This window comes from Lipophrys pholis, assembly GCF_963383615.2.
Source record: "Lipophrys pholis genome assembly, chromosome: 13".
NCBI lineage: Eukaryota > Metazoa > Chordata > Actinopteri > Blenniiformes > Blenniidae > Lipophrys > Lipophrys pholis.
In genome coordinates, this window is record NC_137632.1 from 7325185 (window position 1) to 7342795 (window position 17611).

At 40.6% G+C, this 17611-nt stretch overlaps 2 protein-coding genes across 5 annotated transcripts in view; one reads left to right on the top strand and one right to left on the bottom strand.

Moving 5' to 3' along the window:
• Positions 1-4814, top strand: part of itgbl1 (integrin, beta-like 1) — a 44342-nt gene extending 39528 nt beyond the window's left edge. Inside the window, exons 10-11 of the mRNA XM_080478404.1 lie at positions 953-1066; positions 4465-4814. Of these exons, the coding sequence (XP_080334530.1) occupies positions 953-1066; positions 4465-4553 (203 nt within the window). The 3' untranslated portion in view covers positions 4554-4814. The remainder of the gene's footprint in view (positions 1-952; positions 1067-4464) is intronic.
• A 3408-nt stretch (positions 4815-8222) lies between these two features.
• The window catches only part of fgf14 (fibroblast growth factor 14), a gene marked incomplete at both ends in the record, with an annotated part of 113048 nt that continues 103659 nt past the window's right edge, over positions 8223-17611 (bottom strand). For 2 of the 4 annotated variants that reach the window (XM_080478408.1, XM_080478407.1), the window contains 3 exons: positions 8223-8382; positions 8648-8752; positions 10382-10580. In XM_080478408.1, coding sequence (XP_080334534.1) covers positions 8369-8382; positions 8648-8752; positions 10382-10580 — 318 coding nt within the window. Of the gene's footprint in view, positions 8383-8609; positions 8753-10381; positions 10581-17611 lie in introns of those variants that run through there. The other 2 variants (XM_080478405.1, XM_080478406.1) reach the window with 1 other exon arrangement.

Below are 17611 nucleotides of genomic sequence, written 5' to 3' on the forward strand. Positions count from 1 at the left end.
TCGTTTCATTGCAGTTTTATCAAGATATATGTGAAACTGACCAAATAACTGACAGAAACTGTTATTATTCAGACCATGCACTGATTATAAAGACCAAATATGTTATTGTTTTATCTTAGCCTATGCAATTACAATTGAGCTGCTTTCAGTTATTGTTGCACAAATATCACTTGCTTTGGTGGTGATGAATGATCAGCAAATTGAAATTTAAGCTTGTATGAATACAATGAAATAAGTAATTTTCATAATTGGTGAGTTGCAATGACAAGACATCATTAGTTGCAGCAGGTGCACCTGTCAGCTGTATCTTGTGCAGTTATTAGACTAGATTTTTTTGTCATTAGATGGAAAAGGACACGATACAACAAGCTTTTATGCAGCAGTGAATCTGCAGGAGCAGAGCAGCTGCAGTGACTCCAGCGCTGCAGAGCCGAGCAGGGTGTGAAAATGAAGATGAGCATGTTCATTCTCTATGCTTCACTAGATTCAGACACCACAACTATCTCCTCTCATCTGCTCCCCTTGTCTCACCTCTCTCTATCACCTCCCTCTCTTCACTTAATCCTCCCCCTCTTCTTAACCCAGCGTATGTGGGCTGAAAACACTCTTGTCAGACCTCTGGATGTGAGCTTTGGAAACAAAAGGAAAGCAGACAGCCATAGATTTGTTTTTCTCTTCCACTTATTATATACACCTTATTATACAGCTGCTGTCCTTCAGTGAGAAAGTCAGAGAGAGATGAGTAGACACTGAGGTTTGAAGTGTAGGTGGGCTGTTAGTATTTGTGGTGAAACTTTATTAGAAATGGTTTTCCCCTGGGAACATCTTATATCCCCTCCGCCCAACATGCACTGAAAAGATGCTGCACAGTCGAAACCTTAGCGTGGTAGCGATGTTAATTGTGTGTGTGTGTGTGTGTGTGTGCGTGCGTGCGTGTGTGTCTGTGTTACAGGATCATGCCACTGTGGCCAGTGCATCTGCTCGCCCCAAGATTGGTGGGTGTCTGGAGAGTACTGTGAGTGCGACGACAGAGAGTGTGATAAACATGACGGCCTCATCTGCACAGGTAACAACACACACATGCGCACACACACACACGCACGCACGTGCGCGCGGCTAATTAGACTGTTTGCAAACTGATCTGCAACATGTTTTCTCTCAATACTGCAATAATAGATTACTAATAACAAATGGGAGTGTATGGATTTAGATTTTTTACTACATGCTTTAAAAACTCATTTAAAAAGTAGAAAGGTCTGTAAATTAAATGTTACCAAGGCAGCCAGAACTCGCACTGGGAACAGAATAGCCTAACACCGGGTGTGACACAACAGGTATTGAGAAAGGTAACGAGGATGATTTGACTTGGACTCACACACGTTTTTAGCTGGGAACTGCAAAAATGCATGTCGGCTTACAACATGGAACTTCCCATTTGAAAAGTGGGCATTATCTCACAGCTTTGAATACTGTAGCTTTTATTTGCCCTTTACATGAGAAATAGAATTCCGTGATGGTGTACTCCATTATGGAAATAGTATATTCCCAACTGGTATCTTTGTGAGTTTCTGAGTAAACTAATGCACCATAACCAAGACATAGGTTTGACATATTAAATATGTTTTATAAAAGTATGTAAGTTTCACCAACTTTATGTTACTTTAGATCTGTATAACATTGCATTTTAAAAGTCTTATAGTCACAGTGCATTTTCTCCACTGTACATTCCTGTTTGGAAAGACACATCCCATAACATGAGCAGTTTTGGTTGTGTCGGATGAATTTGGACGAAACATACATACCTTCAGATTGTCGTTTATCCACCGGAGCTGGATACCCCCCCACCCCACCACCGCTGATAATGGAAAGCTCATTACGCACATCAGCATTTGTGCCCAAGGGTCTGCCAAAATCCAGATAGCAGCACACATGTGTGTTTCTCATTACGACTTGATGACTCCAAATGTCAGCATTAATGTCATTCAAACGGGCATCAGTGGGTTCAGAGGTAGAGCAACGTCGCCTGAAAACACATGAAAACAAGACGCAAAACAAAGCAAATGTCTCGTGACATCTGTTGAACGCTCTCAGCGGGTGTGTATACATGGAAATAACCATATGGAGGAGAATTACTTAAATGAAGTCATGTTTTATGGATTGAATACTTAGATATAACCTGCTTCATTTAGTCTGATAACAGCGATTAAGTCTTTTTTCCGACATTCAAGAGAGAGAAAAATTCTTTGTTACGTTTTTTTAGTAAACTCCTCTGCATCCAGAGATTTAATGGAGCCTCTAAAGCTCTAGATTCTCATTACACATACTACTGATGAGTGATGTGGAAAATTTAGCAAATTAGGAATGCTCGCTGGTTAATTTCATGCGATGAATATGATAATTTCAGAAACCGTCCCAGGAATCAGACTGAGAGGTCTGTGACACAGGTAAATGTGTATAAACAAATAAATTACAACACTTGGTCACAGTGCTGCACGTCTATGGGCATGTAATCATCCAGCGTTCGATTTTCCCTGTATTCATCAGTCTCAAATGATTATGTATCAGGAAGAATATCAACCATCTGATATGAGAAACTTCCAAATGAAATCCAGCATTGATTCTCTAAATATTCAGTTTTACACACATGGATCACTGTCACTTATTTTTCAATGTCAGGTGCGTCCCGTGAAAACATCCTGGGTGAATAGACATCAATGAAAAATTCTGTTCATGCATGTAAAGCTTGATATATGAGTCACATCCACTTTGCCACAGTCCTCCATTGTTGTCAAAACTCATTACAACACAACTGAGCCTGGCAACATGTTCCAACATAACGATGAACACGGACACTTTATAATAAACTGTCTCTTTACTAAAAAACCCACAGCGAATCTGGATCTGTCTGCCAATACATATACAAAACACTTGCTTAAAGATGTTTCAGTCCTTTTGGAAAAAAGAAATATAAAATCAGTTAAATTGCAATCACAAGAAGCCGGGCAGATCAAAAACGTTGGGGGACAGACAGCAAAAAGGCAATGTACTGAGAGAAAATAAGAAAACCCCCAAAATACTCCTAGACAGACACTGTGCTGGAAACCACTGCACAAGCTCAGGAACACTTCTACAACTCAATTTCCTTGAACACAGTTTACCTGAGCAAGTTAAGGAAAATCTCAAGTGCTACTGTCCTCTCTGGGTATAACCTATCGTAAAATGTTCTGTGCTCACTTTAATTAGCTTTTGCAATTATTTCAGAAAGCTACGGATATGTAAAAGTGAGAGGAACATGCAGCTTCTTTTCACTACATGGTCAATGGTATGGGTTTACATTATTGCCTATGCATGCACGTCATCAATGCTGAAAAGTACAGAGATTCTAGAGTAATGTCAGCTCCCATTAGATTACCATCTTTACAAGATTTTTGAATAGAAGAGTTGAAGTGGCGTATCTCCAGTCCATTCCTATCTGTAAACGACAATTAGATGAAGAAAAAACCTGTTGAGTCCTACATACGATGCTAAGAATTCATTCCCTGTGATCAAGTATTAGTATTTGGTTACTATGAGTGGGGATGCCTTAAAAATTATAAACATTTACTGGTCCAACTTTAGAGATATATTTCTGTAATCAAATTCAAAATGAGACTTTTCCCCTCAAATAACAAAATATTTCACATTCAGACTTCTATTGTAAAAACAAACTATAGCTACAAGATGCATCCTGTCTATCTTTTCGCATTGTAACATTTTTGGAAACGGGGATGTACTTACTCATTGCTGCTGCTCTAATCAGCACTTTTCTCTCCTGGGGCTCCTCCTTCCTCCCCCACAGGGATGTTGTGCAATAAATATGTCTTTTCAACGGTGTGACAGGAGGCCAGCAGGAGTCCTCTTCCTAACCTCGGGCTCCCTGTCTGTGACAGCTTGGGGAGCTGGAGGAGAGCTCGGGGGCATCGGTGTATTGCTCCTGCTGCAGGATGTTTTTCCTCTCAGAGCTTTTTTATGAACACATGCCTCACACACACATTAAACATGTTTTTTTTGGGGGGGAGATGTTGGTATTTCAATGTTGAAAACATGTCCAGTTATCTTCAGTGTTTACACACTGATCTGAGACTTTTGGTCTGTTTGCTGAGAACTTTATTATATCACTGCTCCAGGAGATGGAGAGTAGGAAAGACTGAGTTTTGTTCTAATGCGGTTGACTCTGACATACAAAGGATTCTTTTTTGTAAGGTAATTAAAACAGTCCCCCCCCCCCCCCCCCCCCCCCCCTTACACTGTGTGGGCAAACGCAGTGGAAAACCAGTCTTTCCTGAGCAGTGTAGTTGGCTTCCATCCCCTGTTGGAGTTCTGCACCCGGGGAAGCAGGGCGTGAAAAGAGGAACCTTGTTAAAGGTCAGGCATGATGGCACGGCTCTTTTAATTCACAGCTTTTCTTCTCACTTCTTCTCACAGGGAACGGGTTGTGCAATTGTGGAACCTGTGAGTGCTGGGACGGCTGGACAGGGAACGCGTGTGAGATCTGGGTGGGAGCAGATTACTGAGGAGGACTGGACAGCGGGGTTAGAGACTTGAGGCGAGGCTGCCCGCAGTGACCGGGGAGCTCCATCCAGCAGTCACGACCGAGCCGGTGAAGCACCTCAGCCTGGACACCGTGACAGGAGGGAGGGGACTCGTCATGGATGTAATTCTGCATATCAGCAACAGCATTCAGCGTTTCATTGTACTGGTTACAAATGGTCCTTCTTTTTACAGACAAAACGTTTAAAAAAAAAACATATAATAATGTAAACTTTTCTGCTTTCAAAACAGCTGTATGTATGATTCTTTTAAATATATATATATATATATATATATATATATATATATATATATATATATATATATATATATATATATATATATATATATATATATATATATATATATATAGAGTGTCTACATTAAATAGGACGCAGGAACACGACAAATCCAGATGCTGGAAACATGAGAACATGTGACATTTTTTTAAAGATTTGCGATGCTGCAGAGGATAATGTAGGTGTTTTTGATATGCAACGAAAATTTACTCCAAAGCTCCAGGCAGAAGGTTGCTCTTTGAGGTTTTTATTTCATTTCAATAATAAAACAGTAAAGGTGCCGCATGAGACAACATTTTGCATGGAAAACAATGCGAAGACCTTAATCATACATGATTACAAATTTGTTATAACATGACATAACTCCAATGGGCATACTTGCAATGGTATATATATATATTTTCTGAAAATAAATAATTTCAATAGTGCCTACTTTTCTCCACCAGAGACTCAAACCAAACATTCTGAGGTGTAATCTACACTGTCCTAGTGGTGATCAGATTAAATTCTAAGTGGAAAAGAAACAAAGAGAAGGGCATAAATAGTTCAGTTGTGGCATGCTGGATGTCCATGTCACTTCATCGGGTGGTTTCAGGGGATGAGAGCTGCATTGACATACGAGCTCAGTCAAAAAAGGACCAACAAGGAGTCACAAAGAAAATTTAATGTAAATTCTACTTTGGCCTTTTTCATGCTTAATCTAGCCAACCCCTCTGTTTTCTTTGTCCCATCCAAAAATGACAGGTGCAATAATATACTGCACACTATATTGCATTAAGTATGTTACTGACATTACAGTACACCTTTATATAAATATTTTTATTCAATATGTTGTATATGTGTATACAACAAACACAAACTGTATAGTGTAGACAAACTCGTTGCATATATGTAAAATTAGCGGTACATACCAACAGTTCTTGATAGACATAGCCTACTACATGCAGTTCATCAATGCCATCCTCTCCCCATGCAACAGATGGGACAATGTATAAAGTAAGAGGTTAAAAACAAAAGCAACAAGGGAACAAAATTCCTAAAATGATTTTTCAACACTTCTTTTTTTTTTTTTTTTTTTTCCCGAAGAAGAAATAGAATAAAAAGAAAAGTGATTGGGACAGCACACACGACCCGTATACCAGAGAAAAACCAAGGGCCAACTAAAAGAAGAAACGGTGGCTACAAAGATCCAAACATGATGTACATTTACACACTGGTCATTTACAAAAATAAAGTCAGCCTTGGAGGAGCCAGTTAGCTGGATTGCAGGGCTGGAGTGGTACCCAGCCCAGCATGTAGAGTTTGTAAGAGTGCAGGACGACCAGCCGTGAGGACGGAGATCAGCCCCGAACACGGCGACAGTGGTGTTCAACTCCTGCGAGTGTGTCTGTGTTAAAGCACGCCGTTTTGTTGTAGCATTAATAGCTTTGTACAGACAAATATAGAGGTCTAACGGATGTGCTTTGATGTGCAGTAACAAGAAATGGTCATGTATAACCCCAATAAACTAGATTTCGCAAATCAATTTCTCAATATAGTTGCAGTTTTAGCAGCATACAGCAGCAAGAATCTTAATATTCTACTTTTTATCCAACAAAACTCTCAGGGGAAAAGAAAGGCAAACATTATAAATGTATTGATCAGATCAGAGCTTTGATAAACTGCTAACAGTCATGATGACAATGCAAAACAAAGTGCAGTGAGTTACCTTCAGATTAGCCGTGAGTGTGCCGGAGCCTACGAACATGCCCATTCAACCCCCCCCACCCCCCACACAATGAACTTCAGTGCTCTTCAGTTTACATGGAGTGAAGAACAATGCCCACACCTTGATCTTTATAGAAAATACATGCATGTGAATATTTCAAGGTATACGTACTTCTCCAAAATGACATCAGTCAAGACCTTTAGGTGGTCTGAGCAGAGTTGATTCTTTCTGACAGAACAAGTGCTATCACAGTGAAAGCTTCGATGAATTGACTCAAATTAGTTTTTTTTCTAAAGAATCAGGTCTTGTTGGGATGAAAAAAGACTTTGGTCATTTCAGAATGAATACATCTGAGTGTGGTTTTTCCATGGATAATGCTACGTGTCCTCTACACGGATGTATCGGGTGGGTGAGGCACCTTTGGCCCAGTGGGGACTGGGAACCTGTTTTTGCATGCCGGGAATCAAGGTCCAAACAGGCACGTGATAGGCCAAGATGATCAGTACTGGACTCTGCATGCTGAGCTAGAAGACAAATCCTCTCAATATAATAATAATATCTAGTCCTTTAAAAAGTTATGATTTTTAATAGTCATTTTCCCTAGGTTTTTATACAGTGAAAATGTTACAATATAAGCCGTCTCTTGTATAACTGCTGCAAGAAGAGAGAACAGAATATTAACCTTGTCCATGCTTCAGTTTGCTGAACCAAATAGGGATGCAGCCAGTATAAATGTCACCTACTGGTTTTCAGCCATGTTGTTTTCTGGCTTTAAGTCGACTTTGCCATAAGATGGCTGCCAGTGTTGCAGTTCTAGACCATCTGGGTCAAAGCCACAAGCCTTGCCTCGTAGTCCAAAGAAGTCAGTCTGTGAGAGAGGGACAGAGGCCTACAAGGCCTAGAGATATTCCTAGAGCCCACGCTCTGAAATAAGATTAAAGAAAAATAGACTTCAGGTTTTTCTATTTACCAGAGAAGGCGGACTGAACCGCTGGTGGGACATAGATAGTGATATGTATACACCATTCCTTACAGCGCTCTCCCACCCACACGCACATCAGTTTATAAATGTGTGTATATGTGTGTTTGTATGTGTGTAGACAGCTCCTCGCATTGATTGCAGTGGCGGTAATTAGCACTTCATCAACTATGATTGCAGGAGCTATCCGCCAGCCTCCAGAGTGTTTTTATCGGCTGTAAGAAAGAAAAAAAAGAAAAGAAAAGAAAGAAAAGAAAAGAGCAACGTCTCGGATTTTCCGTATAAACTTTTTGTGTCTGTCTTTGAAGTGTGTGCAAATTGTAGGAAATTTGGACTGTTTTGTGTGTTGTGTGTCTGTTTGGATGCCACGTCTGTGTTAATGTGTTTCTTAGAAAATCACACAACACCCTTGCAAAATGTTTTTATCTTTTCTAGATTACTTGACAAAGAGAAAAGTGTGTGACGAGAGATAGAAAGAGAGGGAGAGGGGGAACATACTCGTAAAAAATAGAGGACAACAGTCCAAATATTTACTCTAACTATACAGTCTCTATCCCAGAACATAGCTGGTGAACTGTGGTATAGAAAATAGATCTGAGGGTACACAGACTCTGCTGCAACAGGGGTTTAGAGAGAGGGGCGAGGTTTTTCTTTTTTTTTCTTTTTTGGACAAACCGCCATCAAGCGAAGTACCACAGCGTCATTGAGAAACACGCCTTATTCACATGATATCTCACAGTTTCAGGGAAACCTGAAGGCTTTCCATGTTCAGGGGTCCTCGTCGCCTCCTGGTGCTGGGCAAACTTGAACGCCTCAGAATCCGTCCGCTAGAGAGGGAGGGGGGTGCGAGGCGGGGGATAAACGAGGAGGAGGAGGAGGAGGAGGAGGAGCAAGAGAAGAAAGGAAGGGAGATTCGCCAGGATCGGATCCACAGAGGAAATGGTCTGGAGTCTGGTTGGAGTAAAGCCCCACCTCCGTCACGTTCCCCCACTCCACACACGCACGCACACACACACACAGTCACACACACACACTGGGCACTGGTCAGGTGTGGCTATGTGGTGGGTTTATCGGGCTTGCTGACAGGTTTACCTCCGTTCATCACTGCTGGTTCAGTTGTGCTTTTACTGGGAGGTACTGCTGCCTTAGGCACAGTCTCTCCAACATCATGCAACGATGGCTCTCTGTACATGGCAACTGGAGGAGCAAACATGGGAAAAAGCAGAGAGAGAGCGAGAGAGTAGTAAGTTTTTTTCAAATGTACAATCATCAATGCATCTATTATATTTCTAGATCATCTCAATGCAGCACGCGCAGTGTACGGGCCCATCACAGACACACAATCATTCACTTTTAAGGCAATATAAAGATACCCATTCATCAAGCACATTTGTCTTTTGACTGCAGGATGAAACCAGAGAAAAGCCCAAATGAATAGGGAGAACATGTAAACTCCGTCCAGAAATATATTGTCTCTACAGGGTGGGAGGTGTAACCGCTACACCACGGCGCAGGTATCGTCCATTTCCTCTATCTCTCTTCACAGATACATGTTTTGCAGATGAAGCAACCAACAACGTCCTCATTTTGGCTATTCTGAAAGTAATAGCCAAATAATAGCATAATAACTTGTCATTACAGTATTAAAATATGAATATGAAAGGATTTGTTGTAGGGTTTCAGGGACTGTTCCCAATGACGACTATCCCATCCATTCTAACTATTTTTCTTAAACAAACTGCAAAACCTGTCAAAAAAAAAACCCACAAAACTAGTATTTCCAAGACATTCGGTCCTATTGCTGTATGATTACATTATTGGCTGCAGTTGTTACATTTTGAAAGGTGTTTTTAAATGCAAAGTCCATAAATTGTAGTTATATTGCTGTGTGGAATGATGAATATCACAAAGTGCTTCACAGTGAGACATGATGAGACCTCAATCATATAAACACTTATTACATTATTGGATAATTGTTATTACAGTTATCGATCAACTGTGTTATTACATTATGGGCAAGTTATTACATTAAGGACTTTATTACATTGACAAAGGCCAACATTATTACATTATAGGTCAACATTATTACATTATTGGTTGTTTCTTTCTATAATCATCCCACTAATCGTCTCACTGATCAAATGTGACTCTCATTGTCTACTTGGCATTTTTAAAATGTTGTCAAAAATGTCAAAAAAAGATCTAAAAAATGGATTGAAGATTATTTATAAATGAACAAAAGCACATATAGACATTTCCTGACTCTATTCTTCATCAGGACTGAATGTAAGAGCTTGCTTTTTTGATAAAATCCTAAAAAGTGTCTCATTATCCCCACTTTTCAGCCAGTACTCTACAGCTGTATTACTGCCTTGACAGGAGACTTCAGCTTGATTCTGTGTTTAAACGACGGGAAGCAATCAGCCTGATGGCTGACATGAGTGATCGTGGCATCCGCTGGACTACCGACATTTTCATGCTGCCCTGCCTCCGACACTGCATGCTTACAGCAGCAAAACAGAGGATAGGGACAGAAATATATTTTTAAAAATGTCAAAAATGTATATTTAATATAGAGTAACTGCATCATTGCTTAGTATACAGGCATGTCTTGCGGAATTAGCTGTCTTGTACTATGAAAGTACGCATGGTGGGGATAGTCATGCGTGTTATTCCTCCCACATACACCTGAACATCACTGCTCTGTGTTGTAAAACAGTGACAATTGAAACAATTTCTCAAAAACAAAAGCAGTCAGGACAGAAGAGATATCCAAGTTAAATGCTTTGGTTGCAGCTGCCTTGCTCTGTGTTTCTTGCAACATACCTTCTAATGGCTTGGGCAGGAAGTGAGCAGCTGGTTTCGTCTTTTTCACTCGGTTCCCCTTCATGGCCTGGCCATCTTTATTCAGACCTAAAAACCAAGCCCTCCCAGACTCCTGTTGTCTGTACAACATGGACGAGTAGATCACATAGTAGTTCTCGAACACCGACTCTTTGAACTTGCATTCTGCTGTGAAGAGTTCCTACAGAGACAGAAAAAAAAAGAAGAGATCCGGGTTATTTCTTTTCTTTTTCTAAATTCAGATGGGATTCTATCGGAGCTTTGTGTGGAAGAGATTCATCCAGGCTCAAATTCTTCATTCATATTGAGTATTGTGTAAAAATGAAACAGATGTCAGACTCATAATTCCTATCTGAACTGGCGTCAAGGTCACCATTACAAATCAAACCTGTTTCTTTTCTTTTTTTTCAATGCATACAACCAGAATAATGTTCTGGCAGGTAAAGAAACTGCCTCACAAGGTAAAATGCAGCTCACACCTCTATCTGTCTCCACAGAGATGAGCTCCTCTTCCTGTAATCATGTCTGATTTGAGCAGAGTCTAATGACCTGCTCTGATGAAATGCAACTCTCATTCTCTCCTTGGCCTTAACCTTGACATGAGACGTAAAAGCACTCGTTTAGTCAATTAGTTGATGCTCCCAGCAGAATGTATATATTGTTAGACTCTGACCTCAGGACACAGCACTGGCAATATCAGTGCCCCCATCTAAAGATGTCAAGCCAGACTCACTCTGCTGGCTCCCCTTTTTTTTTTATAATTGGGAAGACTCAAAGGGGTTCATTCTTCCCACATGCTGCGTCTGCTTTTAGCAATTTATCAATGACTGTGTTCTGAACTTTGTTCGAATAATGATAGCACTAATCAAGTGACTCTTCTATCCTTTACTCCTCAAACTGGCAATGACAAATGAACACAGAGGCACCACATCTCTCTCTGCTCTGCTGTTACCAATTCATTTCCAACCGGAAGGGTAATAAAAAGCACTTCCACGCTGTCCACCCTGCTCAGCTAAAAATAAAGGCATTCATCGGGGTGTATTAATCAAAGTGCACCCACCACACTCAGAGTTTCACTACATCTGTTTTGGACAGTTCACACAAAAATCTCTGGGACTGGATGTTAAATATCCCCAGACTCATCAGGGAAGTTCTGTGGTTCATCATATCAAAGTCTGAGGCCACTGATGTTAATCATCCGTCTTGATAAATACAAAAACCAAACAGTCACGTAACTTTCAGAAAGTATGTAAATATCAGACTGGACTTTACAGACTCATTTCACTGTTGCAGCCATCTTAACACACATGATCCGTCACATTCACCCATTCGAACACACAATCAGTCACACACTCACACAGCAAGGCAGCAGCTACGGTGCAAGGCGATCACACAGTGTGGAGCAACTGGGGGATTCTATGTGTTGCCCAAGGACACTTTGGCACATGGACAGGGTGAGATGGAGGCACCATAGTCACCTATGGTTATTACATACTACAGATCATATTAACGCTAACGTTTCCAAATTGGCACATGGCACGATATCTTAGGGTCCATACTTCTTTGGGTATTTGCTCAAAAACCAAGTTTAGGTGTCTGTATTATGTGGACTACAAGTCACACTATTTTTCAGTTGTCAAAATATACTTGAGCATATCGTCTGGGACCACTAGAGGGCACTGTATCTCAACAGAATGCAGCTACAGTACCACCACAAATTATTTTTTATTTATATTTATCAAAAAAAAAAAAAAAACAGAAACAAAGCAACAGAAAGTGTCTGAGAATCTTGTGAGGAGACAAGCATCTGTCTGGAGAAAAGCAGAGAAACGGTTTTTGATGGATGCAAATTAAACTCGGGTGACTTATAGTTCAGAAAATATGTTAAATATGGTCGTAGGATTAGATCTAATCTGGACAGTATACACGCCCTGCAAAGCCCTTTGGCTGTTCCTTATTGGCCGGGGAGAAGATATTATAAATCAAATGAAAGTCAATCCACATGGCTTTACCCATCTTTCCTTTGTCGACAGATTACAATTTGAATCATCATTATGAGACAAAACATGTATTGAATGTAAAGTTGTGAGTTTTCAGTAAAAGGAGTTCCAGTCGGTCGTTGATGGATCCCTTACAGTCCATCGCATACATAATCTGGGCAACATGATTCTCTGTTGAGTTCATTGTGGCAGTCTATCAGACAATGGATGTTGATGAATGTCATTAGAAATGTAAAAATGTTGATGTGATGAATGAAAAGTCGGATGAACAAGTCTCTCCGATTCATTCTGTGTGCACGATGAAAGCCTGCAATAAATTTCATGGACATTTATCCAGTTAATGTGAAGAAATTCCACAAAAATAGTCAGCGGGGTTTATCTCATAGAGCCATCACGGTCAAAAGCTTGTTGAAAGATTTCACTCTGGAAAGAAAGTAGTGACGTGACTGACTGAAGGTTCATGTTTCTCTGGAGTTTTAATGGCTGTAATGTGAGGATCCCCTCCTCATAAAGACCCTGTATTAGACAACTTTATGACGTTGTTTATGGGGTAAATGCTCAGCTTAGCACTTGACACGAGACACCATGATTATCATGTAATTAGCCCTTTGGTGAATTACCCCTGTCAGAGCTTCCCCTGCACACATTTATTAGCTGAAGACAGAGCGGCGCAGAGCAGGAAGGAGCAGAGAGACACTTGGGATGACAGTAATGATCTTGAGAAGCACCCGGCTGTATTGTGAGTGCCCTCTCCATCCTGGCTGGAGGACTTATTGGCCTTCCTGAGCGAGAACACACAAATGTGTGTTGCTCAGCATCGACTGACAGGTCCAGAAAGCTCCAGAAAAGGTGCTGCGATTCTGCACATTTACAGTTGGAAACAGTCGGAGCTGTCAGAGGAGGCATTGAGTGGTGAGCTGAGAGGTGTTGAGAAATTCAGATTTCTGTCTGCCTCGGCTGTGATTTCGTTACACAAGAGACTTATCTCCAGACTATTATGACGGTGCATGTAGGGATTAGAATCTCAACTATTAATGCTGTTTCTCCAGCAGACCTCTGAGACTGAGCAGAACAATCCATTGACAGGCAGACACATTGCAGTCTGAAGCAATAAAAAGCGCGCCTTACACGCTAAAACCCTGAGCACGAGGACATGGATTGCATTTCATATCGAATAAACAAACATTCCCCCAGGACGATGCACAAGCTCAACCCTCTGGTTATTTATTGTGTGTCAGCAGCACGCAGTAGTTTATCAAATGACTGCTTATTATGTCCAACTTGTCAGGAGGGGCTGGGATGTGTCCTGACTGCCAGAGAGGTGACAGAGTGCGAATTCACAGGCTGTGCACAATGCATACAGTGTAACAGACTAAAAACTTCAGAACCCTCTGAGGAGAGGGCTGTGATTTATATTTAAAAGACCTTCCTTAGGTGATCCTCAGCTCGCAACACAGAACAAAGACTTAATTGTCAAACTAAATGACCATTCTTCTGCTGGGAAAGTCAAACATGCTCTTTTCACGCCAAGGCGAACTTTGTTTCTGAGCCGATTAAAAGGAAGAGCAGTTTTACCTTCATGCTTGTGTGACATGCTTCAATTATGCGCTTAATTCGAGTTTTTCCTCATCGAGTGAGCGGCTCCAAAATGGCTGGTTTGCAGCTGTAATTGGACGCATCATTTTGATGTCGGTCCAGATTTAGCCCCGCACTGATTACTTTATATAACGCCTACAAAAACAGCCTCGGGTCAAAGTAATCATACAAGCTGGTGCCAGCGCTGTAATTGTGGCTAATCAAATACCTTTACACAAGCACACGTCTTTGTTTACAGACGCTAAACGGGTGGAGGTGCTTTGTTTGTGGAGTGACAGGGCCGCTCGCTGTAATCAGTTTGATTTGGATTTCAGAGCAGTCATTTCATTTTGTCAAGTATGAAAAGTAAAAGCTTTTCACATTATTAGTATTTTACACACACAAAAAAAATGTATTTATAATAAAACTAATTTCTTTTCCACAATGAAAAAGGGAACTGGACACTCAGCAAAAACTCTCACTGACCTCCATATTGTGACTATAATACTCTGAAAAGGTGAAGGGCTTCCCCAATTTTGCCACAAATGTAGAAATACGCTGCGGTCTGAGGCAGTTTGTTTTTCTTAATAATGTAGGAATAATTGCCACTACATGTGGGTTGTTCCAAGTGAGAAGCTTCGACAAAACCTATTAGACTCTTTCAGGTCTTTCTATTTCCAAACCACAGATTTGTTTCAGTAATGCTATACGCAATATAGCATTACTGAGTATAGCATTACTATATTTCAATATGTCCATTTCTCTGGCGATGATCCCAGCTGACTATGAATGAAGGCAGGTTACACCCCGGACAGATCCAGTTCATCACAGGGCAAACGCACGCAGACACAATCACACACACTCAAATTCACACCTATGGGCAACTTTAGACTCACCTGTGAAGCTCAAATTCACGTTTTTATTTCTAGTACAGGAAATGGTTTGACTGAGCTGATGCCATTACACTTTTTCATCCATTCATTACGCTTCATCCAACTACGCCCTGATCAGGTCACCAGTCTCATTCACATCTTTTACAACTGCCCTTTCACTTAAAACTGATTTTTTTTAGACTGTGTGAGGGACAAAAGAAAATCACCAGAAACCCTCAGGGAGAACATGCAAACTCTGCACAGAAACAACCCCAAGTCTTGAACCAAACCAGGGATTTCCTATTGTGAGGCAAGAGTGCCAACCACTACACCATAGTTAATATGTAATCCTAAAACACATTCACTGAAATGGAAAGGAAAAAAACAGTCAGTATTGAGTTTTCAGCTTGTTTTTGCAAATAAATTTGAATGATTAGATTTTAAGTTTTTATGTAGCCTGCTACTAATTTGCCGTAAAACGTGAATGTGTTTTTTTTGTTAAATGTTGTTATTTTAATATTCACCATGTCTAAATTGTTTGTGTTTCTTTTTAATTCTTTTTAACGCAGAGATGATAAAGGACTTTATGTCTGCGCAGATAAAATGTGTTTTATGGGACGTACTCAAAGTTTGACGGCATCCATCCTCGACAATCAAAAACATTAGTGTCGACAAAAAAACTAAACTCAAATCAAAACGGAATAGTGTCACAGCGTCTGCGATCGAGTGATTCACAGTTTTTAAAAGGAGCGGACGAACTGGAAACAGCCTTTTCCATACGGATCCACCGTCCGCGTAATTCATCCTGTTACCGAACTAATATTTTGCGACAATATGGGTGACATTGAAGGAGAACAAGGAGAAGGAGACCCAGACGCAGAGCGCACTTTCACACCAGTGGAAAATCAAATCATTTTTGAGGCACCAAACGGTTGATTTTCTTCCCGCTCGATCTCCCTCGCCTGGCGCTCCACATCAGTGGCTCCCCGGCTCCTGATTGGCCACGCTCTGAATGGGAAGGCCATAATTGACCTTGGCCACAGACAGCGCGGGGGCCAAAACTGCTCAGCCCTACATAATAAGCCCCAGTCACCAAAGCAAAAAGACAGGGACAGAAATAAGGAGCATTCACAGGCCACCCATATCGACTTAGAGAAATGAGACGAGAGAAAGAAAAAAAAAAAAAAGACAGGTTGACTCAAAGAGAGAAATGTGTGTGGTTGTGGAAGAGAAGAGAATTTACAGATTAGGAAAAAAAAAATAGGCACACAGATACAGAAGGATGGAGGGAGTAGGAGTTTAAAGAAAAAGGCCTTGACAAAGAGTGAATGCATATGCAAAAGGTAAGTAAAAAAAAAAGGTAGTGATTACAGAGCATGCCCATTGAAAAGGGTGTGAGCGGAGGTTCATGGGGGGGGGGGGGGGGGGGGGGGGGGGGGGGGGGGGTTACATATTAATATGCAGAGTGACTGCTCACTACTCCACTGTTGGAAACCAAGAAATTGTTTATTAATGCTGCCAGCATAAAACCTATTAATCCATGGAAAAAGGTCAACCTCCAGAAAGCTGAGCTGCATTCACAATGCTAAGCTGCTCTCATATGTATAAGAGTCACGTTGACAGTGTGTGCAGACAATGGGGGCTTCGGCAGACCTGTCTGATTATCAAACACAGGCGAGAGAACCGAGACAGGCTCCAAATGAGGAGAGCTAAACAGCTGGATGAATCATGTACACGGAGTACATTCTCCTTTTTTATTTTTTTTTTACCTTGGCTGCTCTGAATACAATTATTATTTGCATATGTGTTTAGAAATGAAACTAAAACGCAGAAAAATGACAAACGATATTTTAATAAAATAGTATGTACTTTGCAGGTTGGTATGTGAATTACATCGACAATATATTTGAATAAAGATCCTAATTTGTCTTGTTTATACCAACTTCATTGAAATATACTTCTGATCTCATGTATGTTAGTATATTGTTTGTATGTCATAGTTAAGCCACTACGCTACATTAGTCCTATTTCCAGCATTGAAATCACTTCTTCAACGCGTGATCGCTGATACAGATTTAACTGTATGGTCAGTTGGTCGACATTTTCAAGAGAAAACAGAATCGTTTCGTTGAACCTTGTGACCGCTTGTGAGGAAAGCCACAAATCTCAACACGGCACAGGCAAATAATGTCTTTGTTTGAAAGTTTTCTTTCTCTTTGTTTCGGGTAGAATTAATGCTCTTTCACAGGCCTCTGGTCTGTGCTGAAAACTGGACTTTAACAGTGACCACACGCTGATTTCCAAAGATGGGGACACGTGACCTCATGGTACTTACTCAAAGTTTACTCAGTTCACATGACTAGTACTAAAGTACTTTACTAATCCACGCAAGGCACCACTACATTTTACTACATGTTGGCTGGTCTCACGAAGCACAATGAAATTCAGACATTCTCACAAATTTATACCAAATGCTGAAACATACATTTTAACAAAAGCTAGTTACAGCTCAATACCATTTATCAAAGTATTTTTGCATTATTTAAGTGAATACAATCTCTTCTATCAGCTGCAGAAGATTGTAAAAGCCTTGAAGATTATTTAACAATTTAAAAACACTGTTTGTGAGGTAACAATCATATACTAACCTCAACATGCTACTGCAACACATCCATTTTAGACCAAGAGCATGTGTGCTTTACAACACCACTTTTTACAAGATGAATAACAACTAAAAAAAAAACCCAAAAAACAGTAACACCTTT